This window comes from Gadus macrocephalus, chromosome 21 (assembly GCF_031168955.1).
Source record: "Gadus macrocephalus chromosome 21, ASM3116895v1".
Classification (NCBI taxonomy): Eukaryota; Metazoa; Chordata; class Actinopteri; order Gadiformes; family Gadidae; genus Gadus; species Gadus macrocephalus.
In genome coordinates this window covers 17,184,091-17,211,138 of record NC_082402.1, presented here as the reverse complement: position 1 = coordinate 17,211,138, position 27,048 = coordinate 17,184,091, and the positions used below count along the sequence as shown (strand labels likewise).

General features: G+C 42.8%; 2 protein-coding genes across 5 annotated transcripts; one reads left to right on the top strand and one right to left on the bottom strand.

Annotated features, from left to right (window-relative positions):
- Positions 1-2,344: 2,344 nt before the first annotated feature.
- cmtr1 (cap methyltransferase 1) lies at positions 2,345-27,048 on the bottom strand. Of its 4 annotated transcripts, none has more exons than XM_060042106.1 (24): positions 27,027-27,048; positions 19,554-19,664; positions 17,547-17,701; positions 17,214-17,372; positions 15,788-15,880; positions 13,187-13,258; positions 12,897-12,991; positions 12,677-12,749; positions 11,459-11,657; positions 10,799-10,917; positions 10,417-10,513; positions 9,470-9,602; positions 9,202-9,381; positions 8,974-9,030; positions 8,812-8,869; positions 8,635-8,703; positions 8,398-8,529; positions 6,454-6,579; positions 6,017-6,108; positions 3,978-4,046; positions 3,801-3,848; positions 3,576-3,688; positions 3,359-3,467; positions 2,345-3,260 (listed from the first exon to the last, which is right to left on the bottom strand). In XM_060042106.1, the coding sequence occupies exons 2-24, from the start codon at positions 19,657-19,659 to the stop codon at positions 3,125-3,127; spliced, it is 2,490 nt and encodes an 829-aa protein (XP_059898089.1). In that variant the 5' UTR covers positions 19,660-19,664; positions 27,027-27,048; the 3' UTR covers positions 2,345-3,124. The 4 variants fall into 4 exon arrangements, with proteins under 4 accessions (XP_059898089.1, XP_059898088.1, XP_059898086.1 ...); XM_060042105.1 differs by lacking the exon at positions 27,027-27,048 and adding an exon at positions 20,739-20,885; XM_060042103.1 differs by lacking the exon at positions 27,027-27,048 and adding an exon at positions 20,153-20,573.
- On the top strand, positions 21,949-25,120 carry zgc:193593 (uncharacterized protein LOC564090 homolog). Its single transcript, XM_060042460.1, has 2 exons — positions 21,949-22,192; positions 23,137-25,120. The coding sequence occupies exons 1-2, from the start codon at positions 22,138-22,140 to the stop codon at positions 23,637-23,639; spliced, it is 558 nt and encodes a 185-aa protein (XP_059898443.1). The 5' UTR covers positions 21,949-22,137; the 3' UTR covers positions 23,640-25,120.

Sequence of the window (27,048 nt, the reverse complement as noted above, 5' to 3'; positions counted from 1 at the left end):
CTCCCTCTCACCATGGCTCTGTACTGCAGACTAAAAGAGTGTAGGGCTGAGGGCTTTAAATATGGTGTCATGAAACACCTGCTGCCACTGATTGGCCCAAATTGGGCCAAACCATTTTCCCTTGTGTCAAAGGAGGACACTTAACATTGACATTGGACATTATTGAGCGACAAGCCTAAATGCACTAGTGAAAATCACTGATCTACAAGATGAAATGAACTTTAACACGCATGCTGTATTTTTGATGGAGTTTATTCATGGTTGATTTGCAAAATGCCACAGTATTATAATCCCCCTGTTGATTGAGCCTGTGTAGTGGGAGGGGCCATGGGGTATAAAAGGGGTGAGCTGCTGTCCTTCTGACTGTCTGCTGTATGCTGTTGCCAGAAGAGGTTGTCTGTGTTGAGCAGGGTGCCCAGCTCTCCACGAGATGCTAGATATCTACTGAGGTGATCATTCCATTATGTTGTAAATTATGGTTAAATGCATTCAGCGATTGAGTTTAATGTGCATTTATTTTGCTAATGGATTATTAGATTTATTGACATTGATTATTTGAAGAACCGGTATTTGATTTTGAATATGCTTGATTTTTTTATCGAGAATATTAATTATTTGAATTGATTGAATTATTTGATTATGGAATTGGTTTTGAATATGGTTTTATTTTACCATTTTCAGATATTTGGGGGTTGGCCTCGTATGTATGTTTTGCACTTATCTGACACTTTTGGGGAATAAATGTTGTTAAAAACCGATTTGCAACTGTGTGCCTTGCCATCCTTTTGGTTTGAAAGTCTGGTTTATTAAGGTTCACCCGAGGCGGGGTGTGACACACATAGATAGATAGATAGATAGATAGATATAGTAATATTTGCATAGAAATATACATACATAGTCATATATGCATAGAAATATATATACATAGTCATATATACATAGACGTGTATACATAAACATGTATACATAGACATGGACACATAGCAATATATACATCTCGATATATGCATATAAACAATGCACAGAAAAATAACAATGTGCGATCCCAGCAGAACGCTGCGTGACCTGTTGAGAGAAGGACATCAAACTCCTCAACACAATCATCCCACTTGACTCATCATTAGCACATTTTGTAACAATGAAACTTTTTTTTATCTGACAATCTATTGCAAATATCCTCCAGTGTACATACCAAAGTAGTATTTTTGCTCTATCTGTTTACAGGAGATATTTCATGCTGGCCTTTTCTATATTTGCAGTATTCCATATTATAATTTCTATACATTAAGCATTTAATCTTAAACTTTTTAACATATATATCTACAGTGGCGCTGAGCATTCACCAAATAAAAAAAAGTTTCACATCGTTATCCTTATCTCGTAATAACGAGATAAGATATTGTGTTTCCGACATAAGGATCTCAGATTAGCTGTGAAACTTTTTTTTTTGGTGAATGCTCAGTGCCACCGTATATATATCAATATTTTGTGCTTTTTATATTTAATTTAATCTTATTTTTCTTTTGCTTATTTTTTCACCAGCATTATCAACGTAAACGTTTGTTTCCCATTCCAAGTCATAGATACATATACAGGGTCATGTATACATGTATACAGGGTCATATATACACGTAGACAAATATACAGGGTAATATATACATGTATACAGGGTCATGTATACATAGACATACATACAGGGTAATATATACATGGTCATATATGCATGTATACAGGGTCATATATACACATAGACGGATATACAGGGTCATAAATACACAGACGGATATACAGGGTCATATATACACATGTGCAACTCTCGTGGCCCATACTCGCACGACCCTGAGAGCTGCCTTTATGTAAACACACACCACACACACAACCACCCCTACATCGGCGCCGCCGACCCTCCCAGGATCCACATTGGCACTAAATAACATAATATATATATATATGAAGACATAGGACTGACTTATATGTAACAAAACTGAATTCATATTTTTCATTTGCTTAAGTGATGACCATAGCTGCTTGTGATTAGATTGGTTGATTCGTAACATATTGTAGTGTGTGTAGTAGTATTATAGCGTCTTAATGTAATAGCCCCTGCTATAAACAATCCAGTCCACCCATAGCTCCACAATCAGGATTATTTTGCTCCGCTACTGCTCATAACACATCCTTGATGTGGCCTTTAAGTCAAGAGCTTATGATTATATCATTTTGTTTTTTAACTGCTTTTACAACTTTGTTTCTTTCAAGAAACAGCTGATATAAATCCAGTGCATGATTTCTATCTAAAATAACTTTAATGATACCACACAATAATCACACGAATGGCATCTAGTTTAAAAAAGAAAATGGATTTAATATGTTCTGGCAATAATGTATATCAAGGGCAAACTTGGGGGCTTCCTGTTTATTACTGTGTATATTGAAAGATACATTTACACAAAGAACAAATCCTCAAAACATTGAAAAAGGAACAAAACTGAACCCCAAACATGTTGCAAGATTAAAAAAAAAGTTAAAACCAGCAATCTGTCAAATATCAGGTCAGGTATGAGGCAACCAAGAGTACACTGATGCAGGTGATTATGAGCTTGCCAAATATATACAGAATATTTTGTGATTATTGCATTTTGGTTGCAGCTACATTTGGGGTAAGGCTTAGAGAATTTAGAAAATAAAGTACTAAAATATGACCCCTTTGATAGGGAAATTGGACAAGACTCGGAGCAAAAAAACAACCACACATTCCTATGTGTATAGTTGAAGCCATAAGTTATACAATTGTATCAGTCGATTGTAAGTTAATCTCCTCTCCCTGACAAAAACAAGCCTGTGAACACGCAGCATGGAGGGAAAACTGTAAATCGAACAAGAAGGACATGCTATACTTAATGGGTAACAATGGCAGGCATATTTTTTGTGTGTTTCATCAATTCATCGTCATAATTCATATTGAGCTGGGGCCATGGAGAAAATGAGATAGACCGAGAAACCCGGTCGTCCATGATGTAGAAACAGTCTCCCACAGACCCAAACCATCCTTCATGGTTGATTCAGGGCAGTCTGTCTCAACACACCAGGTCTTGGCCAGCCAGAACCACGCTGCTGCTGCTCTTCAGGGCTGGTAGTTCTGGTGAATAAAGTCCAGCACCTCATCCTTGGACAGTTTATCTGGGTCCACTCGCGTCTGGGAGTCGTGAACGATGACCCCCTCCTCCCACGCCCAGAAGAGACGCTCAAAGTGGCACACACTGAGGGCAGAAAGACGATACATAGCGTTAGAACAAGTGCAGAGAGGACATGACACACGTGACCCCGGTCCGTAGGGTGTGGTTGGGAGGCTCCGTACCGGAATGGGGTGACGGAGCTCGGGGGCATGGAGAAGGTGGAGTCCTTGGTGGTCTTATTGTAGAAGAACTTCTTTTTATGGTTCTTGCTGTACGCCATGGTCCACGGGTCTATTTAGGGAGAGGTAATGATGAAATCGGTTAAAGCACGCAGGTTTAGGGGAGTGAAAACACACCCACAGAGACAAACACACACACAGACAGAACAGACACACACACCATTGACGGTCTTGATGATGTAAAGGCCGGTCGGGAGGAAGTGTCTGTCGTCTCTGCCGGTGTAGGACAGACGCGGGACTCCGCCAGAACTCTTGGTCACCTTCATCTCCAGCCTGGAGACACAAAACAGTCATTAAAAAGGGCAGAATCTCATTGGGATCCAACTCTATCACGGCAGTACGAAACCATCCCAGAGGGAATCTTCATGGCTCTTCTCATGCATACCTGACAAAGATCTTCTCCATCTCCTCCAGTCTGTACACCTCCTTCACCCTTTGAAGAACAATAAAAATGTCACATTTCATTTGTTCTTGCTTGTCTTCTCTTTAGCGACACCACATTGGTAGGTGTGAGAAGGTCCATGTGTGTGTTCATTGTTGCCTCTAGGTTGACACTTCATACCTGATGGGGTTCATGTCCGGTCGGCTGGGCTTGGACACGGCCTTCACAAACTTCTCCGCCATCTGGATTCTGTAGAAGAGAGAGTGCCATGTATCAACACAACCTGACCATTGAGAACAGTATCTACAGGAGCACTGTTAGCCACAGCTAAAATATTACTATAAGAAATCTATAGAGAAATTCATATTCGTGGGTTAAGACTTCAAATTAATATCACAGCCCTCCTGTTCATTCATATAAAGTTCCTATTTTGACAATATAATAAGCAAATTGTGTGTATCCTTATCAGGAGAGACATAGAAGATTATCAAGCATTCTTTATAGATTTTGAAAAAAACTCAAAGACCTTACAATTAACAGTATACAACCAAATGAAAATGAACTGGGGAACCAAACCAGAACAGAAATAATTATTCTAATATATTTTCATTAAAAATTCTCAAATTAACAAGCTTATGTGGTTGATTGCAGTTGTTATTTTAGTGATTGAATCAGTTACACTTTTTGTTGTATTTTGTTTCATTGATAAAGCAATTAATCTCCTCAAAACATAAGTTGAAAAAGGTTTTGCATAAATGTGGAAGCATTTTCTGTGTTTTATGAGAAATGATCTTTTGTGAACAGTGACTCACACCAACATGGTCTCACAGGAATCTGTGAAATGACTACGGTCGGACGCTTAACTCGAAATCCGTGGCCACATCACGGAAACACGCCGATATCCTTGTGTGAGCCACGGAATAACAGTGTAATTTACTTGCATTGGAGCAAATTCCGTTGCCACATCACGGACAATTGAAGTGATTCCGTCAGACCACCGCGGATTTTGAGTTAAGCCCCCGCTGTGGTCAAATGTGGCACACACACAGATTGAAACGGGAGCACACACACAGATTGAAACGGGAATCTGTGTGTGTGCCACGGAATATCATTGTCATTTACTTGCATTGGAGCAACTTCCGTGGACACAACAAGGACAATTTAAGTGTTTCAGTGAGACCACCCCGGGTTTTGAGTTAAGCCCCCGTGGTCGACTCGCTCGTTGAAACGGGGATCCGTGTGTGAGCCACGGAACATCAGCGTCATTAACTTGCATTGGAGCGAATTCCGTGGCCACATCACGGAAATCGGCGTGTTTCCGTAATGTGTCCACGGATTTCAAGTTAAGCGTCCGACCGTAGTCATTTCACGGATTCCTGTGAGACCAGGTTGCTCACACAGACCAAAAGGGGGCAGTAATGTTCTACCAGAAGTTCATGGAAGTGTTAACAAAAACCAACCGGTTCAGTGTTGAGAGCACTATTTGATAACACGAATGGGACAGTTGCAGTACATTTGTTAATGTAAAGTTTTTCTATATTTAGTTATTTTACACATTTTGCCCCTCTTTTTTTCGATCCACTTCAAATTCCTCTGAGATGGGCCAGTGGATGGAGACGATTCATTTTGGACCACTGCGCATAAGGACCAGAATTCAGACCACAACCCAACTAGGAGGAACATGAACTGCCTTGTTTCCCAGAATGGTGCAGCAGTTTGGAAAACGCACAGTAACACACCCCGGGACAAAAGGAGGTGCTCGACTGTTGGTGACCCCAGTGGACCACCCACCCCTACACACATCCCAGGGACTAAAGGAGGTGCTCTACTGTTGGTGACCCCAGTGTACCACCCACCCCTACACACATCCCAGGGACTAAAGGAGGTGCTCTACTGTTGGTGACCCCAGTGTACCACCCACCCCTACACACATCCCAGGGACTAAAGGAGGTGCTCGACTGTTGGTGACCCCAGTGTACCACCCACCCCTACACACATCCCAGGGACTAAAGGAGGTGCTCGACTGTTGGTGACCCCAGTGTACCACCCACCCCTACACACATCCCAGGGACTAAAGGAGGTGCTCTACTGTTGGTGACCCCAGTGTACCACCCACCCCTACACACATCCCAGGGACTAAAGGAGGTGCTCTACTGTTGGTGACCCCAGTGTACCACCCACCCCTACACACATCCCAGGGACCAAAGGAGGTGCTCTACCGTTGGTTGAAGTGCAGCTCTCTAACGTCCGTGCCGTTGAGTATGAGCGCGTCCAGCACGTGCACCGCGTTGATCCTCCTCTGCGCTTTGCCCTGAGCACACAGAACAAACCGGAACACTCTGGATAGGACCTCCAACACAAACAGAACAGGGGCCTCCCCATGCCCAAGAAACATGCATCCATTCACATACTCAATACATGTTACCAAGATATTACTCTATGCTGTAGGAATGCCGTAGTACTTACAGTACTTGCTGATTTACGCTACCTAGCTAAATGACAAATGGCATGGCCGATGACAACATTTTTAACATGAGGCTTTTCTTGATGAACAGTTAAGGGACCTGACCCCACAGCTCTTTACTCAAATACTAAATATTAGTGAGTAAAATGATTCATTATTCGTTTCCTATGTGACTACATTAGTCCTCCTCACCTCCCCCTTGAGCTCCTGGACCACCTCCACGCTCAGCAGAGTCTCCCTGGGCAGCTCCAGCTTGAAGTTCTCCAGCTTCCTCCAGCGCACCGGCATCTTGCCCTCCCACACGTAGATCTGGGACTTCTGCACAGGCCGACGGTCATCAGAATAATGCTATATATTGTATATTATATGGGGCTTCTTAGGGTTCTCAAAGACACTTTAAAACTAACTAACACTATCAAATTCAATGGAAAAAAACATTTTATTAAGTGTTTGAATAAGAAATGGGACTGAGAACTGAAGATTTAGATGTCAAAACGAGAATGAAAAAGGTGTGTTTGCAGATGTTTTAGATGAGTAGAAACACGCAGGGCAGCTGACCAGAGGGAGTCGTTTGCTTCAACCAATCATGTTGCTGGAATAGGGGAAATGTAAGCGTGTCGTTGGCGAACACAAACTCAAACAGTAGTGAACTGTGAAAAAGTGTCCGTAAATGTTTCAAATCAACACTGTGTAGCCGAGGGGGAAGCAAGAAATACCCCAAACTTAATCCATTACATGGTCCAGATCTCAATGAGTACTCGTGTAATAGTTTTATTGGTTGTTTTTTCTTTTTAAAGGGGGCATATTATACAAGCCGTTTCGAAAATCTGCCCCATATGACATCACTATTGGGCGAGTCCACCTAGATCTGTGCTGGATAGATGAGCAACGTTTACTACACTTGGTAGGCTGATAAGACTGATCTATCCAGCACAGATCTAGGTGGACACACCCACTAGTGATGTCACATGGGGCCAATTTTCAGCTTGTGAGGCTAATCACACTCACACCTGATGGTATAATGTGTCCCCTTTAAGCGGTGATTCTTTTACCAACACCACAGAGGCGCTATAATGCTGTACATCTTACTCTGTTTGGAGGTTGTACCTGGCAGGCGGTCATTTTGGTAAAACTTATAGAAGGCCAGTCTCTAAATATCGATAAACTAACCTATTTTAGACAACAATTGACCTGTCGCTAAGCTCCGCCCATAGAATGCAGACTATACTATCCAAACTGTACTCGTACATCGGCTCGGACAACTCCATTGAAAACAACAGGGAGGAAGCATAATATAACAATTGAATGGTGGAATTATACTGTTTGTGTGAAAAACAAATAATCATGGTCAAACTATGTGCTTGGGGATTTAAAACGGACAGTCTGTATCCCGAGAGGCTGCGGAATGGGGTATATTTCATCCCTTTTCCCAAGCCACAACGGGACAAGAAAAAAATGTGTAATGTGGATCAGACTGTGCTGCAGGCCAGGATACCAACTGAATTTAAGCTTGTTACCTTCTGTATGTGTTTTAAAGTTTTGAATATACCCCTCCATAGCGTAATGTAGTCCCTTTCGATTTATCCTGGAAGAAATTAAATCGATTTTCGCCCAAAACCTGCTTTGATAGACTGTCAGCCGACATTTTTCCATATGTTTTTGTTATCGAGTCTAGTTTGTTTGTTCGAGTTCGTCATGGTAACGACGGGGGGGCGTGACTTAGCGACAGGTCAATTGGCAACAGTAAAGGCTGTATTTTGGAGTATTTAGCTATATAAATCCTGCTTCAAAACTTAATAACAAAATAATCAACATTTAAAAGAAGTAGGGAAAATGAACACAAAAATGGACAAGCTTGCCCAGTAAAGACGTTTGCCCCCCTTGTTTAGCCTGCCCCCTGAGGAATGACACTTATTAGAATCCCCTTCTGAAATATACTCCAACACTAATTATTATCCTATTTCAGCCTGACCCTCAACCTCTCCCACTCTCTCAAGACTATCCTGATGACATGCGTCTTTGAACACAGCAGAAACACAGGCAGGACATTGTCAAAGTCATATTCAGTGGTTCACTCCAGGAACTGATAGAGAACGAATGTGAGTGTCTTCCTTCTCTCCCTGGGCTCCCACTCACCCCCAGGGAGAGAAGGAAGTTCTGCTCTCCTCCACCCACGATACAGCGGAAGTTGAGGACCTGGTGGACTTTCTCCAGCGTGCTGGAGCTCAGAGCCGTGACCTTGGACTGGAATGAGTCCACGTCTGAGCTCTGGAGGAGGAACAGAGACCATACGAGAGTTAAGTCGGGAGGGGTCAGTCAGAATGAAATCAATGAAAAAATAGCATTTCGTTTTTTTGTGCTTGGGATGCGGACCTTAATTAGTTCGTAAAACTTTGCTATGGGGTCTGAGGAGGATGGGGTGACGCGCGCCTTATCAGGGACCTGGAGGAGGAATATCATAAGAGGGAAGAGCACAGCGGTTCAGAGCTCATGGAGACAGCAGTGAGCAGGAAAAAAGGGGTTCCGTGCATTTCAAGAGTTTCCTCTCACCCCCCAAAGCTTCATACAGTCCTTTCTGATGTCAGCCTGCCGGGTCTCTGATAGAGCTCTGGGCATGAATACACAGAGAGAAGAATCAAGTCCCATACATGGGCTTCACTGGAACCTAAATGACGCATGTTGAGGAGAAACGGCGGGAGAGGTTCCACTCACTGGTCTAAGACGTAGGCGTGGATCTTGGCCAGGGCCTTAATCTGGACAGCGCAGTTACTGTTGGAAGAGATATCAATTCACACACACACACACACACACACACACACACACACACACACACACACACACACACACAGTCAGTCCTGCGTCCTGACATGTCACCGCTGGGATTCACAGTAGCGTCTGAGGCCGGGGTCCTCTGGGCTCATTGGCCGGGGGTCTCCCTACCCCTCATTGGAGTTGACCATGTAATGGTAGAACTTGATGTCTTCCTTGATCACGCTCAGCGGCACGACCTCCAGCACGTCAGTGTCGGACTGCTTCAGCTGATTCAGCTTCAGGTTGATCCTGAACATGTACTCCCTGATGGGATCCGAGCCCGGCTTCAGACCTCGACACACGATGTACCTGTGGATGGACGACGGGGGAAGGGTCAACTCTGGCTCCGACCTGTTACTGGTACTCTATGACCACTCGCACAGACCCTACCCCATACCTCTCTGAGTTGGCGGGCCGGCTGGTGACGGGTTTGAAGAGGGACAGCCTGTCGAAGGAGAGGTAGAGGAGGTAGACCAGACCCACGGTGAAGGGAGTAAACAGGTCGAACGTCTTGCACACAAAATGACCACCTACGGGAGACAAGAAGGGTGAATAACTGATGAAGACAGGGCGCAGGGTGGCGTCGTATCAACGGTGACCAGGAACAACATGAAAGCTTTCTAGGCCATCCGAGAAGGTAGCCTTGGTTCATCTTCCTGGATATTACGAATTCTTTGATTGCAAATGTATTGGTCTAAATACAAGGTCTCAATTGAGACGGTAAAGGGGATGACTGAAGTCACATAAAATAAGGATGGCTTGTGTTTTAAATAGCTTTCTTAATTGTCCCATTCATCATCTCATTTTCGTCCGCTTATCCGGGGTCGGGTCGCGGGGGGAGCAGCTCAAGCAGGGGGCCCCAGACTTCCCTTTCCCGGGCCACATTGACCAGCTCTGACGGGGGGATCCCGAGGCGTTCCCAGACCAGATGCCCGAACCACCTTAGCTGACTCCTTTCTAAGTAAAGGAGCAGCGGCTCTAATCCGAGTTCCTCACGGATGGCTGAGCTTCTCACCCCCATCTCACTTAATTGTCCCATTGTATTATTCATATGTATTGAAATGTTCTAGTGGTTGTTTGACCTACTGTTTGCATCGATTGTACATTTGTATATTTCATTTTATTTGTATGCTGCAATCAGGGTGCCACTGAAGAAGAGACCCTGCTCTCAATGGCATGCCCTAAATAAAAAAAATTAAATAATAATATTACAATGCATTTTGTAATGCTAGTTGCTTGTCACACATGAACACTACTATTTAATGGCATCCTAAGTGAGCTGGAGTGTTTCACACAGTTCATTTCCCTTTGTTCCCTGAGTGCGTGGCTGAGGTCAGAACGTACCGGTCCTGACGGTGGACATGGCCGTGAGGAACTGACACAGCAGCAACTGTTTGGTGAGGATCTCCTGGATGTTCTCCTGGCCCTCCACAGAGAAGCCCTGCACCCCCGACGGACCAGGATGACAGAGGTGGATTCAAAAGGATTTAGAAAGCATGTTTAACAAGTGATGTTCGAGGTGAAGGAATGAATCTGGTTGAGAAAATATACATTGAAAAGGTGTGTGCACACTGAGCCAACAAACAACAACAGATTCAACACGTTTAACATAAAACCTCATGGCCACCTGGGCCAATGTCGTGGTTGGTCGCCGTTTGTTTGGGCAGAGTACAAGCAGCGAATCAAGGGCCCTGATAGAGAGGGGCCAACCCTTCCACCTGCTCACCCCATCGGCCATGAGGAAATGCAGGCCCCGCCTCTCCGTGCTCTCCATGACAAAGTTACGGAAAGCACTGATGTTCTCCGGCCGCATGATGTCCCCGTCACCATCGATGCCTCCTTCCCCTGAGAAAACAAAGGCAAAATAATGCTTTCAATATGAGTGGGACCCTTATTTTTTACATATTTTATTTAAAAAAGTTAGATATTGTGGTGGACTCTAAAGATATAATCCATCATACTGTGTTATTGACATGTTTTCCAATTTACTATCTCGTTCTGTGTTATAGGGACACTGTCTCTTTAAGATCGACACATCAATGTACTATCTCGTTCTGTTATAGGGAGGCTGTCTCTTTAAGATTGACAGATCATAAGATTGTTCTCTCGATCCCGCGACTTCTTTGTTGAAATGCCGGTCGGCGGAATGTTTGAATTTAACGGTTTTGGTTGAATTAATAAACAAAACGCTGTTGCGTTGTCGACGTGAGAAATTGTCTCATCACTTCTTTATCACGCTTTCCACAATATATATTTTTCCAAAAAGTTACAAATGGCTCCTTACAGAAAAAAAAAAAAAAAGACAAATCAGTTAAAAGGGTGCGTGTGTGTGTGTGTGTGTGTGAGGCCCTTTTATATCCCAAACGTCTCCCCAGTTTGGACCTACCATAGTACGGTTCAAACAGTTCACTGGGCGCAGCAAAGAAGTCCTCCAGCTTGAAGTCACAGGGGCCCTTCAGGGTCATGCCGAAGCCCTTGGCGTGCCAGCGGCGCTTCCACAGCACGTACTCCGAGAAGCCGCCGGGGCCCGCGCATACGTCGGCGAAGTACAGCAGCTCCCCGTCGTGCTCCCGCGTCAACGGCCTCTAGCGTGGACCACACACTTCATTAGGTCTAAAGGGGCAGTGTGGAGGAGTTAGCTCCCGCGTCAACGGCCTCTAGCGTGGACCACACACTTCATTAGGTCTAAAGAGGCAGTGTGGAGGAGTTAGCTCCCGCGTCAACGGCCTCTAGCGTGGACCACACACTTCATTAGGTCTAAAGGGGCAGCGTGGAGGAGTTAGCTCCCGCGTCAACGGCCTCTAGCGTGGACCACACACTTCATTAGGTCTAAAGGGGCAGCGTGGAGGAGTTAGCTCCCGCGTCAACGGCCTCTAGCGTGGACCATACACTTCTTTAGGTCTAAAGGGGCAGCGTGGAGGAGTTCGTGCCCTTTAGAAGTGAGCAGGTAGATTGCAACCAATTGAAATTATAATTATTAGAATAATAATAACTAGACATGCGACACGTTTTCTGAAGAAAATGTGTGCGATTGCATGAGCCAACTTGTCGTGCTCGCAATATTCCGTGAGCATGCCAATATGCTAATGCTTGTATGGCTAATGACCAAGCACTCCAAGTTTTAACCCAATTTAACACCAGGCGTGAGCTTAATTAGGGATTACAAGCCTTATAAGCAACATTTGCTACAGTCCACTGGTTAGGCTAGAGGACTGATCTATCCGGCACACATCTAGGTGGACACTGCAATATTTGGTCTCTTAAAGTAGACACGCATTTATATGCCAAACTTTTTGACCTACCTTAAAAACTGTGGGAGATAATTAGAATATAAATCATAAATAGAGAAGTAAAGTATCTCAAGAAAGTTACAGCGCCCCCGATGGGAATTTCAGCTCAAAACCTGTTGGAGACCTGCTTACATACTTTACCTATGTCTACTTATGCAGGAATAATAATAATAAAACCCAAACCCTAGAATACCTTTTGGTATCCACAGATACTATGCAGTGAATATCTAATAGACACATGATAGCAATAGTGTGACTTATTTTGCAACCAGACCAACAGTAAAGAATATAAAATAATCAAGCTTTTTCTATACCCCTTGTGGATCCTTTGGGTTGGTGAACATGTTGTCAAAGCAGTAGTCAATGTTGGCCATCTTCATGGCTGCTCTAAACACATCAGAAGAGAGAATAGGATATGTTATATGCTATTGAACTGAAGGAGGCCACAACCACCTTCTACCAGAGACATTTCATTGGATTGATTTAATGATTTTGAATTTGGCCTTGAAGGAGGAGGGACTTCTTGGGGCTGACCTGTTGAGGAAGAAGGCCCCCCGAATGGTCTCGTAGGCGTTGGAGCGCGTCCTCGCTCGCCTCATCTCCTCTCCCTCCAGGTTGTCAAACACCGACTGATGAGGCATAGAGAGAGGGTCATTGCTGCTGAAAGCGCACTCTGCTCCTACAGTATGCACTTTTCTTGTTTTCGCTTCATTTATGCTTCAACACTTGTCCTCGCCTTAATAGGAACAACAGAGCTTTGTGGTCATGGAAATTGACACAAATAAACATATGCAGCCGGCGCTCTGAAGATGAACGTGACTTACCTTGCACCTTAACAGAGTGTGTAGGAGATCTTCTGTGCAGAACACGGTTTCATCTTCAATCTTTAATTTCCGCTGTAAGTTATGCAAAGGGTAAAATATGTAATGTATATAAAGTCCAATTTTAAAGGCATCCATATTACTCGATAATAGAAAATGCATTTCCTGCAGAAAATGCGGTGAGTGCTGTAGTGCAAAGTGAGGTTGAAAATATTTTTTAATAAAGCCACATAGATTAAGACATAAAGAAACGTTAAATGGCTTAAATCAAGTGAAGGGATTTGAACAAAAGTTCAAAAGTCTAAATGGAGTGAACAATGTAAACATGCACACCATTTAAGAAAATGTAAATGGTTGGTAACAAATAAAGTGACCGCTGAATGAAAAGCACAAGGCATTGCTTAAAATGAAAAATGAATTGAACTGAAGAATCTGAAAGGTCAAATGTATGCCATGCACTGCTGGTGTGCGTGTGTGTGTGCGCGCGTGTGCGTGTGTGAGTGTGTGAGTATGTGTGAGTGTGTGTGTCCTTAAGAGAATAGCGAGCCGGTGCGTGATTAAAAATAGCCCAATAGAGCGGGAAAAACCGCCCAATCTGGCAACACTGCCTGAACGTCCTCCAAAAGTAGGAGCAGGGTCTATCTGCAGCCGGAGCCACTTGCCAAACACGCCCATTGCTCTGCCAGACACGCCCATTGCTCTGCGAAACACGCCCATTGCCAAACACGCCCATTGCTCGTTCTATGGTGGCCATTAGGGATGAGTCGGTCTTGACCGATTCGTTCACAACGAACGAATCCCGAAGTTGAACGACAAGAACTGGTTCCCCAAAACAAGAGAACTGGTTCTTTGATTCTTTTTTTTTAACATAAAAAACAAAAATATGGTCACGTAAATAAAATATACAAACGAACAGAGCTTCGTCTCCCGCGACCTTATTGATTGAGTCTTCAAGGTTCTCAAAGATTCAGCCAATGAGAGGTAGCAATGGTGTTGCTATGGCACCTGGGTAAACAAATGACAAGGTGGTACCGTCCGCCACACACGTTAACTAATGATCGCTGTAGGCTTCAATATCATGCAAGCACTTCATACGTTTTATTTTTATTTTGTTCAACAACACAATTGCATGCTTTAATAAAGTATTGTTTTACCTACCATTACGAGTATTGTTTGGTCTAATATTAATAAGCAGTGCTTAGAGCTACTTGGAAGACGTCATTTAATTGTTACTGCACCGTTTTATGTATTAAGGATATTTATGAAAAAAAAGGCACGTATGTGCTTTATATATGCTTAATATTTACACTTAACCTGAGGATAATTTCGCCAGAACATTAGAAAGTCAAAGTAGTAGGCTACATGCATGCATGTTGAACATTTATTCAATCATTTCATTGACCAACAATATCCCGTCACACTTGGTATGGGCCGAGTTGTTCGGCGCCAAACTTAGAGAAAGAGGGGGGGGGGGGGTCTTGAAGTCTATAACCCAAGCAACCATGTAAATCCCTCCACTGTCAAACATATTTTGCTCGAATTTGCGCGCTTTCTCTGTCTGACGTATCTTGGGTCATGCCATTCGACGTGGGGCCACTCATATATCCCCCTACATTTCCGAAAATAGACTTGACCTGTTTGGCAGAGCAACGGGCGTGTCTGGCAGAGCAATGGGCGTGTTTGGCAGAGCAATGGGCGTGTTTGGCAAAGCAATGGCCGTGTTTGGCAAGTGGCTCCGGCTGCAGATAGACCTACTTGAAAAGTAGCCCAATCTGGCGGGAAAAAACACCCAATCTGGCAACACTGCCTGAACGTCCTCCAAAATAGCCCAATCTGGTGGGAAAAAACGCCCAATCTGGCAACACTGCTGAACGTCCTCACGCTCCATCGTCGACGTAAATCAATGAGACCAACTGAAAACGAAGCCGGCATGAAACTGAAACTGTGATTCTGAATAAAGTATAAAGGATATCGAAATTCCGTTTGGATATTATTGAAGATACAAGTGTGTAGATTTGTTAACTGGTTTGAAGGAAGGTAAACGGTTGAAATTCACAGAGTTGCGATGTCTTATATAATTTAAGTGTCAGAATGGGCAGACGGCTTAAATGGGACCAACTGTAGAATATGACTGTTTGAAATTAAAACTGTGATTCTGAAGAAAGTTTAAATGATATCGAAATTCCGTTTGGATATTATTGAAGATACAAGTGTGTAGATGTGTTCAATGGTTTGAACGAAGACAAAACGGTTGAAAATTGATTTAATTACGTCTTAAACATTTTAGTACCAGAGGCCTCCCATTGACTCCCATGTTAAAAAATATATAGTATTTTAAAAGTAGAAGAACTTTAAAAGTATAAAATATTTAAAAAATCTGAAAAGAAGCGCGCAATTCCAAGCTATTCTGAACATTTGAAAATTAGAATGGGGTCTCTAGGTGAAGAATTGAGAAAGTAGATAGGTCCCAAAGTTTGTAGAGAATAATAAAGAGGAAAGAAAGAATAAAACTTATGAAGAACAATAGTTGAGCACTGCATGCAGCACTCACCTAATTAGTCCTATAGATGCTTAAACATAAGAACAGTGGTGACTGTAACTTACCGGTCCGAGTGACATCCAATGCTTCAGCTCATCCGCATCTGGGATTGTAGCTGTGGACTCTGGGAACCACTCCACCTTCTCCACAGCACTGGGCTATTAACACAAACACACACATACATTTTAGTTATCCTTTATTATCCATTATTTGTCCCTTTAGGGCATTGGTTCTCAAAGAGCGGCCCGCGGGCCAATGGCGGCCCGCGGAATCATTCCTGGTGGCCCGCAATGACATACATAATTATGTAAGTTATAAAAAAATATATATATATAAAAAAAAAAATACTTCTTTATTTTTATTATTATATCAATATTAATTTCAACAATATAAATAAATATAAAGAGAAAAGTCGACTTTCTCTAGCTTTCAATTAAATCCTTTTACATTTGTTAGTTTTAATCCGACTGTACATTACTTTGAAAGGCTGAACCTCAGTTTCGTGATTTAGACCTCACTTGACCTCACACCCGGAGGTCCACGGTACAATGTTTTTTTTTACCACTGGGATGCTGACGGCGTTTCCCGGCAATTTTTTTTTTCCTTTGGCAGCCCTCAGTCAAATTTTGGGTTCCTAAATTGGCCCTCAATTGTCAAAACTTTGAGAACCCCTGCTTTAGGGGGAAGTTCTTCCTCTGCTTTTGACCCATCCGGGTAGCCGGTGAACACATACACACACTGAGGTCCACACACATGGGAACACACCGGAAATCTTGGAGCAGTGGAGTGCAGCGCCCGGGGAGCAGGTGGGGGTTTCATCCGTGGAAGAGGACGTAGGAGAGTGCTGCCCAACTACTCCCCCCGTCCACATATTTTGCCTACCGGTCAGGATTCGATCTGGCCACCCTCCTTAACCAGTATGCCACGGATGCCCACCTTTAACCACAAAATCTGATATAGAACCTGAGATAATGCAATAATACTATGAAGATAATGGAAACTATAAATAAAAGAAGCAATTATTATTATTAGCACTGTTCATTTCCGCAAAAAAAAAAATCTGCGTCTTTCACAAATATTGTTTTGTATCATGTTGCTTTGACTCCCCACTCCCGAGTAGCCCAGTCTGCTGTGATCGGTCAACACACCCACTCTGTTGCAATTGGCCGTAAACATTGCGAGTGGCCGGCAGGTGCGACTTCTGCACTACAGCCCCGCCCACTGCACAGTCTGACATCACACTGTTACGGGAGTGAAGTTTAAGCACAAACAAGCTGTTTCGCACACTTATTGAGGGGCGTTCTCGGTGGGCACGGATACCCCCCCTTCTCCTGGCTCAGACTTCGATTTTACTAGTTTAGCAGACGTAAAACTTGTTTACATACGTCATATAACAGTCTAAAGCAAAGGGAAACGTCGTAGAAGCATGATATCACCCCTTTAAGAGAACTCCATGTCAGTGGTCATCTGTGCGTCCTGTGGTTCTCCTACCTCAGGCTCATCCTGCCAGTCGATGTTCAGAACCCCCTGGAAGCCCTGCAGCGTGAGCCCCAGTCCTCTCCTCCCGCGCTGGGTTGATGCCTCGATGATCTCCTTCCGCCCCTGGCCGAACTTCCCCAGGCCTTCGCCTTCACGGAAGCCCATCTTAGCCTGCAGGCCGAGAAGGCAAACACTTAACAGACATTCGCTCTTTAGAATGAAGTGATGAAATATAACTAGAAGTTCAGTGATGTGATCACCGATCTAAAGCATAGATGCAATGTCGAACCCAGTCATAAACAAGGCTGTCAACTCAAACTAGAGGTAGAGCTCCAAGTGCATTACCATGAGCTTCTGTGAGACCGTGTTGTACATGGCGAACTTGGAGCCCCCCTCTGTGTCAGGGCCTGTCTCGGAGGCGGCATCAGGCTGTGGGGCCGACATGGAGAATCCTGCTCGGGGCTCATCCTGGTCACTGTGGGAGTCACTCTGACTGGAGTCTGGGCGGGAGAAAAAAAAAACACACAAATCAGGGACCACTGCATCTTTCATATGCAATTTGTGCGAAAGGCAGTCTATGAACAGCCATGGCATTTATGGATGTGAAGTTGCACTCTACCATCAGAGCTATTAAATGTCAGAGGTTAATGTCATGTCAAGAGTCGCCACATGTACCGTGTGCAATGGCCGTGATTATTTCATTGATGGTTCCTAGCACTTTATTTCCTTTGAGCATTGTGCTCAAAAGTTTGACTTTTTTGACAGATAAATAAGAGGAATTTCTAATGATTAACTATTTGGCTGCTGCTATACTATATAAGTGATTAATTATTCCATAAACAAGATACAACGAAAGCATAACTGTCTGTACCAGTGCACTATCATTATTCTCTAACAGATATTTAAACAAAACTTCCTGGACCATTGCTGAACCTCCAGCTGATAGAATCGTAGTTGTCCACTGGTTATCCACTCACTTACTTTAAAGGGGAAAATGTAACATACAGCTTTATCATTCTCGTGCCCCTCTCCAGGTGAAATACAGTGCCTAAAGTCCTTCCAACTCCTGCTTAGTGTTAGCATAAGCGTCCGGTTTCTACACCCATGGCTTCACGTCTGCTGCATGCAATGCAGCAGATAATTTTCAAGCAGTTGCCAGTTGCAAGCCATCAATGGCACAAATATTTGTTCATTGGTGTCAAATTGTGTCGGTTTGGCAAGTTTGGTTGATGCTGTAATTGCTTCTTAGTATCACGTTGCTACGCTACGTGACTGGTTTACAGGGTCGCACCAGGATTACCAATCCCCACATTATGGGAAGTTATTTCACAAAAACAAAAATGGTAAATGGGTGACTGATTTATGAACTACACCACCCAACTTCTATTGGAATGTGTGAAGTGTGGTGTTTGCCGCTATTTCCTTAGTCATTCTGCAGACCTATCATGCTTCCCTGGTCCCCTTGACAATGGCAGAGCTTTGGTTCCAGCTTTGGTAGAGCTGCCGCCTGGGCCCTACATGGGCAAGCTGCACATATTTTTAAGGACTTTAAAGGGCATGCTTCTAGATAATCAGAGGATCCTGAAAGCCATTTATCGACCACCACAGCCTACAGGTGTGCCGGCCCTTCACCAATTACTTTTACATTTGCATTGCTTTATATTTTATTCACACACCAGCATTATTCAACAACCATCATCTCTTAAAATAACTATTCAGCTAATTCAAGTAATTTCATTTTTTAACTTAAGTTTGAGGAACAATCAGTACTTTACTATATTGAAAAACTGTGTAATCTAGAATAGTTTAAATTGTCCTTTTATACTTGTCTTTCTAAATGCATAATTATAGTAACTGTAAGAAACTATAAGTGGACTGGGACTGAAAAACATCCTTGGGGTCGAATAGCCCTCAGTTCTTAACTACATATATTAGTGTTTGAACCAGAAGGCGACGATAATCGTTTGACCAGTAACATTCTGTAAACTTAAGGACAATTTAGTTGTTTGTTTAGTTTGCACAAAGGACACCCTATCCCATCACCCTGTAGTTCATTTTGGATCACTTTGCGGCAGGGCACAAACCGCTAAAAAGCAAAGGTGGCTCCTGACATTATTTGCAATTCAACTTCTTCATTTATTTTTGCATGATGGCGTAGCCACTCAATAGGGAAGACAAGTGCCAACGTGACCTTGGTATGGAACCTACCCATGGCTGCTAAATGTAAATTCACGTTCAAGCATGGGAACTTTGAATTTAAACGCACGGCCACCATAAATTAGGCTTTACTGCAACAACAGGTGCTCTTTGACCGTGTCCTGCTGAAGGTGTCTGCTGATAGTGGATCTGTACCATGACTGTTTGATAATATGGGCGACTCATCATCTGAGCTGCCATCGTGTCTTGGTTTCTTGGGGCTCAGAGGGGCCATGGCGGGGGGCTCACCCCTTCTTTTCATTGTGGCTGAAACAAAAGGAAGAAAAGGGGCGGTTGGTAGAACAACTCAAAAGGGGTACAAAATAAGGCACACTATTCCATTATTATTAAGAAGTGCATAAACACATCACATCAAAACATTGCTCCCTTTGACTTGGAGCAGGTGGCAGACACGAAAGCCCCCCCCCCCCCCCAAGTACATTATGACTGCAGTGGTTTCGAAAACATGAGGATGCCATTGCAAAGGTTCAGCAAGATTACTTGCCGTTAATGCCATCGTATATTGGCTCAAACGAATCGTTTAATCTATCTTAAAACCAGGGACTGTTGTGAGATGAGCCACAGTCACTCTGGTATTGGAAAACGAAAAAGAAAACATAGGGATATGACCACTAATGTCACGCTTTTCTGCCCTTGAACATTTTGAAATGAGGGATATTAGAGAGTGTCTCTGTTAAACATGCACATTGGGAGGATAGCGTTCTTAACATAGAGGCAGATATTGGTTTTATTACCTCCTGGGTACGAAGGAGTAATCAATAGCCAGCCACTGAGGTTAGGTGGAGTCGGCCCATACCAGAATGTAGGCTATAGTTTGTGGAGCAGCACGAACAGAGACTAGTGCGTAACGATGAGAAGGTTTCACTTAAGACAACTCGGTAAAGAAACGAAACTGATCACAAACTACAAAGTGTTGCTACTAGCTAGCAGCTATAGTTACCAGCTCGGTTCACTGACTACCTCTAACGGGAACAAGCACATACAATCCTTCCATCGAAATAGGCTTTACAATTGCACCGTTTTACTCCGCATTTTATTTTTTGACGCAAAAGTTGGCAAATTCGTGATTTATTATTGATGTAAACATTCGCGCGCGTTGTAGTTCGGTGTTTGTTAGGGTCCTACAATGTCGCCGACACACGTGAGTGACGTATGCAGAGAGGTATCCAAACGAAAGCCTGTTATTTTGTTTTATTAAGTTTGGTTTACTTTAGACCATTGCGACACAAATTGGTTATATGTTGAACCAACATTAGTTTCACACTTTGATAATTAACTTTCCATTAAAATAGAGTTGCTACAACGGATCTAAATACTTACTTAAAAGACGTGCATCCACTATAGGCTCACATATGAGCAGGTGCGAATACGCAGTATGAGACGTTTTACGTTGAGATGGATCATTTTCTCCTTAGGACTAGCGATCCTGACCAAGATGAACCACCGGAAGATCATTGATGAAAGTGATGGATTGGCCACTTGAAACAGGGTCACATGAAAATGCTTCATGTTGTACGGCCTGACCAGATCAGCTAGGCTGGTTTGTCTGCTCCTTGACTCCCCCATACCCATCATCAAGTTTCACACAATTCACACATTCCTATCCTAAACACAAAAGAAATGTGAACAACCTAGACATTTTCTGAACTGAATGTCTGCCTATGTTAAGCATATATTCATTGGCAAAGTACATAATTCAATGCCAAATGGTGGAGTAGGCTACATATTGTCGATTTTATATTGCATAACATATACAAAAAGGTGTGCACATACAACGAGCTCGGGATATTGGTAGGTTTCTATAAAAAAACATAAATACAAGAAAATATTGCAGCAACGACAATGTTTTACTCACTGTTGTCCAAAACATTAATTTGATTAGTAGGTCAATCCCTCGGTTACCGTGATACCGGGTTGTCCGGTAAGACCCTGCTGAAGAAACCAGGACTGTCTGCACATCAACCATGGCTTTAAACCTCTTCACAGAGGGACGTTTTTCTGTTCAACTTGGTTAAATAAAAAAATGAAAAAATGATGGCAATGCAAATCATTTCGCAGAATGATTTGCATTGCCATCATTTTTTCATTTAATTCGAATTTATCTTTAAATTCAACAGGGGTTTTTTTTATCAGGAAAATAGTATTAATAAAGACACTTCAAGATGGTTAGTGTGAAAAATTACAGAACTGGATTTTTACCCAAAAACTATTTAACAATATTTTGCAATCAGGCCTACCTAATGAAATCTTGTTGACCTGAGAGCAGATAATAACTGTCATTCCAGTATGGCTTCCTATGTTGCCTTTGATGCACTATATTGTTTAATGTTTGTGTAGGTGACTGCAAGACGATAACAAGAGCATTAACCCAGCAACAGCTCCCGTGCCCCGTGCCAGGGGCCTGCTAATCCCCCATGTCACAAATGACTTCACGCACGCACACACAAACACACACGCACACACATGCACACACAAGCACACACACATGTGCATAGTCACGCACACCCTCCCCTGTGTCCTAGGACACGCCCCTGTCTGCCATTCTCCCTTCACAGAAGAGGACCCAGTCCCAATCCATGAGAGAGATTCAGAGAGACACAGAGGGGTGGGCACACTAAGCAACTCAGCCTGCCTAGCAAACAACACCACTGGGAAGAATTGAAGGCCTTTTGTTTTTTCTTGTGGATTCAAATCTCAACCAGTAGGGACAACAAACAACATGTTTTACCTGATCCCTCGACTGACCCCTGGCTACCTTAGATATCTCCAGGTGGGTGAGATGCTTTAAACGGACCCAGACCACACACATCATGACACCGTTCTTGCAGATTCAAAGTGCTTTTTAGCTATGATGTCCACTGATCACTCAATTCTTTAAATGCATGCATCCGTCAAAATATAACATATAAAGTATATAAAAAATATATATATATGCATAAAATGTATAAAGTTGTCTGTTTGGTTGCATATATTTACACTTTTGTATAAATATATATCGTTTTGTTAAATATTGCTGAGAATACATACTACATGGCAATAACAACCAATGGTTGATCATTTAAACAAAACTGTCTGTTTTTGAAGTAGACATAAGCATTGGCTATGGCTCATTTGAATGGGCAGCTGCAGAAGAGAGGTCAGGTGTGCTAATTTCACTTCAATGTTGATGTTGACTTTATATTTTCCATGGCACATGAAATGATTCTAAATGGACTGTGAGCGATGGCCAGACAGACGTCATTATGTTTCAGGACAGGATGAGCCTCTGGGATTAGCAGTCTGCCTTTGAATGGATCGGTCAGAGGTTCCCAAGCTCCTCCAGGCTCAGGTGAAATGCCCCCTTTTTTTTTGGACGTCCATTACAGTGGATGGAGATACTTGGTTCATAAACTCAGAGTGTATTCTGGGAGACTGTGGCTGTATTTGGCAGCCCATGTTTATTTGTCCCTAAGAAGGCATGTGTCCATCCTGATTACGAGTCACCTCATTCCAGAGAACATTAGATAAGGGTAGAGGCCGTTGAGTATAAAGAGAAAAGGGTTAAAAAGATTATAGAGTTAGACCACTGATGAGTGTTGTTCAGTCAGCAGTGTCCACGCTAGGCTCAAAACACAGTCTCTTAGATGCAAGAATGCCAATAACCAATGGAAAAGACATTCCCTCTGACTATTCAGAACTTCAGGACTTCAGGTTTTTTGATTTGGCCATCAATTCTGAGATGCCGGTTGCCACGGAAACCCTAAAGTACTAAAAGGCAGTAGCTGCTCGCATTCAATTTATTCTTTTGGAGAAAAAACTAAAGTTAAAAAAATGGAAATCCTAGCACGGCTCTTCCCCTACGCTAAGACCCTGGCTGGACTGAAGAGGGTCTTTGAGCAGGCTCATCTCTTTGTTGACTCCGCTCCCAGAGCCAGGAGGAATTTAAGGGAGGCTTTATTGCCGGTGACCAGCCGTGGTGGTTTCCGCGGTGGTTTCGGTGACGGGGATGACCCTTGCTCTCTCATCCTGCAGACCCAGGCCAACCAGACCAGACTGCAGCACAGAGGGGCTCCCAGGATGCCGTTTGTGGCCGTCGCACTGGGCCTGATGGGCATCAGCATGTCCGGATACAGCAGCTGCCAGCTCACTCTGCACTACAGGCCGGCAAATCACCTCTTCAAAGGAGCTGGGAGGACGGCCGTGCATTTACAAAATGCACACACAAACTCCCCATTAGTGTGATGTCAATTATAATAATTAATACTTATTTGGTTGTGATTCAGGTGGGGATTCAGTCTGTTTGTTTGTGTTTGAGTGTCTGTGTCTGTGTGTGTGCGTGTGTGTGTGTGTGTGTGTGTGTGTTTATGTGTGGTTTTTTTTGTGCGTGTGTTTGTGTGTCTGTGTGTGTGGGTGCAAAGCCCAAAACTATGAATGTCCTGCTTTCTTTTGAACTGCCTCGTATTTTCATGCACAAGGAAGTTATCCTTTCTGCTTCGATGCACTTTAATGGGTACAAGTTACAACCACGCAAAGGTCCGTAGGGCAGCACTTTACATTTCTAATGTTTGTTATCTTGTTAGAAGACAAAGCTCCTAAAGAGATGCATCCCTGTGCAGCAGCTCCAAAACATGATTTAATTCACAAGTTCAAGAAATTCTTTTTAGTAATTACCTTCATTTTAGCTTCATTTTTTTAGTCTACAGTTTTTTTATTTTGGTCGTTGTATTCAACTGGTGGGGATTTCCTTCTGTACTTCATTCTGGGATTGACCATTTGAGTAGAAGGTTAAGATACGTTCTTAATTTAATATCTGTTAAATTAAAGTCTCCCAGTCTCCTACGGAGGCAACCATATTCTATGTTAGTTGTTATGAATTTATTATGAACATACTTTTGCACGTTTGAGAATTACACGTGTTTGGAAGCTATGCATGACGGTGATAAGCAAGCTGAAAGTGATTAGTAGAGGATTAGGGCTTAAAATCATGGATGTCCAGCCAGCCTTTTTATATCGAAAGGCCAACTGGACTTAGAGCGGTCTCACTTGATTGACGTGCGGTGGCACTGCAGTGTGTTGTCTCAGAGACCAGGCCAGCCACCCTGGGACCTGAACAGAACAACAGCGTGGGTCTACCTACTGCCACTCCACTTTGACCACTCCACAGTGACGCTGTCTTTAGATCAGAGGATAATGAGAGGCAGAGCAGTGTATCTAGGCACGGATGACCAAGGTCCATAACAGTAGCTCAACAATCACTCATAATTAGTTTTGTGCATTGTGACGATGTGTAACCTACTTCATGTTTCTTGCCAGTGAGTGAATGTATCACCAACATGAAATGTAATTCATGAATATTTATGAGGGTGGTTTTGGAAAGCAAATCTTTACATATTTAGTTAAATCCTATTTGTCCATATATTATGACAAAAAAAAAACTGTTACAGTTAAGTGGAAACATGCAGGTTATAGTCTAGAAATAACTTATTTATATTTGGGTGTAGGATCAATATTATCGGTATTAAACCTCAAATATAAATAGAGTTATAAATACCTTGAGTTAAACAATGTATGTAGATACGACAGTTTCCTCATCGTCCTTTTTCAAAATGCATTCTGGCTGTCTTTACTCACTAACATTTACTGAATGCACTACAAAGCATCTTTGATTGTATACTGTTCAATATTTTATATCATAATACTTAAGAATAAATGTTATCAACACACTTTTTTGTGTTTTCTTGAGTGGTAGTATATTGAATGATGACATTATTAAACAAAAGCTGGAGATTATTATATGCTCATACACTAGATGTCAGCAGAGATTGTCTGTTTATTTCAGATGAACAAATGATGGTTTCAGCATTTTCTATGAGTCCATTTATAAAATTATATTCTATGTTATAATATTCTATCATTTTGTCTTATTTAAATCCCTGATAAATATCCCATCTTAAATACTACCATATCATATTACGTATTATCCTATCTCAACAAGTTATATTACACTTTTTAGAAAAACTTAACCTCAGATGAATCAATAATTATAACAATGTGCTTACCTATAAATACGGCAGCTATACCATCACACTTACCGTTACACTTGTGTGTGATTGGCCCGCTTCTGTACTGTGGCTTTCATTGATGTGACCTCCTGTTGCTCAATGGCTAAACCCCAGAGCTTTGACCTAGTCACATGAGCAACCCATCTAAAATCCACTGCAGAGATGGGCAGCTGTGATGTGATGGTGCATTCAGAGTTTACACTATAAATATAGACTATATATATATATCACATGCACTATTTATTTAATTATTGAATTGTTTCATTCATTAAATGAATTCATTCATTATTGTAAAGATTTAGACATTTTATGTATGCAATCTTCCTGGACATAGACAAACAGACTCCCAGACACACAGACACACTCATACACACGCACGGACACACACACACGCACGCACTCACACACACAAACACACACACACACACACACACACACACACACACACACACACACACACACACACACACACACACACACACACACACACACACACACCCATACAAACACACAAACACAAACGCAAACACAGACACACACACACATCCACACACACATATGCACTCACGGACACAGGCACGCACACGCATCCACATACACACACACACACACACACACACACACACACAAACACAAACGCACACACGGACACACACACACACACACACACACACACACACACACACACACAGATATGCATACACGGACACAGGCACACACACACATCCACACACACACACAAACACACACACACACACACGCACACACACAAACACACACACACACACACACACACACACACACACACACACACACACACACACACACACACACAGACACACACACAAACACACAGAAGTCCATTGTGCTTTGAGTTGAGTGCCTTCTGCACAGCATGCTCTCCTTACAGTCTTATGAAGGAAGTCATGAAGAGAGATTTCTTTGCAATCAAAGTTAGATAAGTGAGGGAAATTTGCTCATATTCTATGAGATAAAATGTACCCAATGTTGGGCAGTGTGCATTCGATTTTGTTTGTGGAATGTTAAGCGTTTCTTGATTTAAGTGGATTATTGTACAAACCTTTTTCATAAACCCAGTTGCCAGCTCTCTGGTTTAGCAAAGATTTCTTGCCCTTCAATCCATGTGGAACCACACATGGAGAGAGCAATGGATGGACATGGCCAAAATAGTTTTTGAAAAAATGTCCCTCTCTGTTGAACAAACGCACGCACATGCATGTGCAGTGAAGCAGCACATTCTTAGAACGGCTTAGCCTTGTTTTAAATTTTTCCGCCACCGTCTCTTTAAAAACTCTCCCTTGCTCTTTTTTTTTAAACCTGCTACAACTTGGCAATAACACACGCCTGCATGCACACCCGCACACATAGACACACACACACACACACACACATACACACATACCAACCAACACAAACACCCATCCAAACAGTCCCCTGCCCAAATTCAATTCGACTGCGTTTTAACAGGTAAATTATGAAGAAATAATCCTTCCAAAGATTGGAGGTGTCCTGGGGGGAAGAGACGCTAGTGGAAAGTTTAAAAGACCTTCATTTCCTCTGCGGTCCTG

Bases quoted from the DNA above. Each gene is read 5' to 3' on its own strand.
- cmtr1 (XM_060042106.1), bottom strand. From the start codon at position 19,659: ATGAAAAGAAGGGGTGAGCCCCCCGCCATGGCCCCTCTGAGCCCCAAG. The intron at 15,881-17,213 runs GTAGGAGAACCA...TTGTGTTAATAG, and splicing joins ACTGGCAGGATGAGCCTGAG to CCCAGTGCTGTGGAGAAGGT. The intron at 12,750-12,896 runs GTCAGCCCCAAG...TGATGTGTTTAG, and splicing joins GGGGCCTTCTTCCTCAACAG to AGCAGCCATGAAGATGGCCA.
- zgc:193593 (XM_060042460.1), top strand. From the start codon at position 22,138: ATGTTTTACCTGATCCCTCGACTGACCCCTGGCTACCTTAGATATCTC. The intron at 22,193-23,136 runs GTGAGATGCTTT...ATCAATTCTGAG, and splicing joins CCTTAGATATCTCCAGGTGG to ATGCCGGTTGCCACGGAAAC.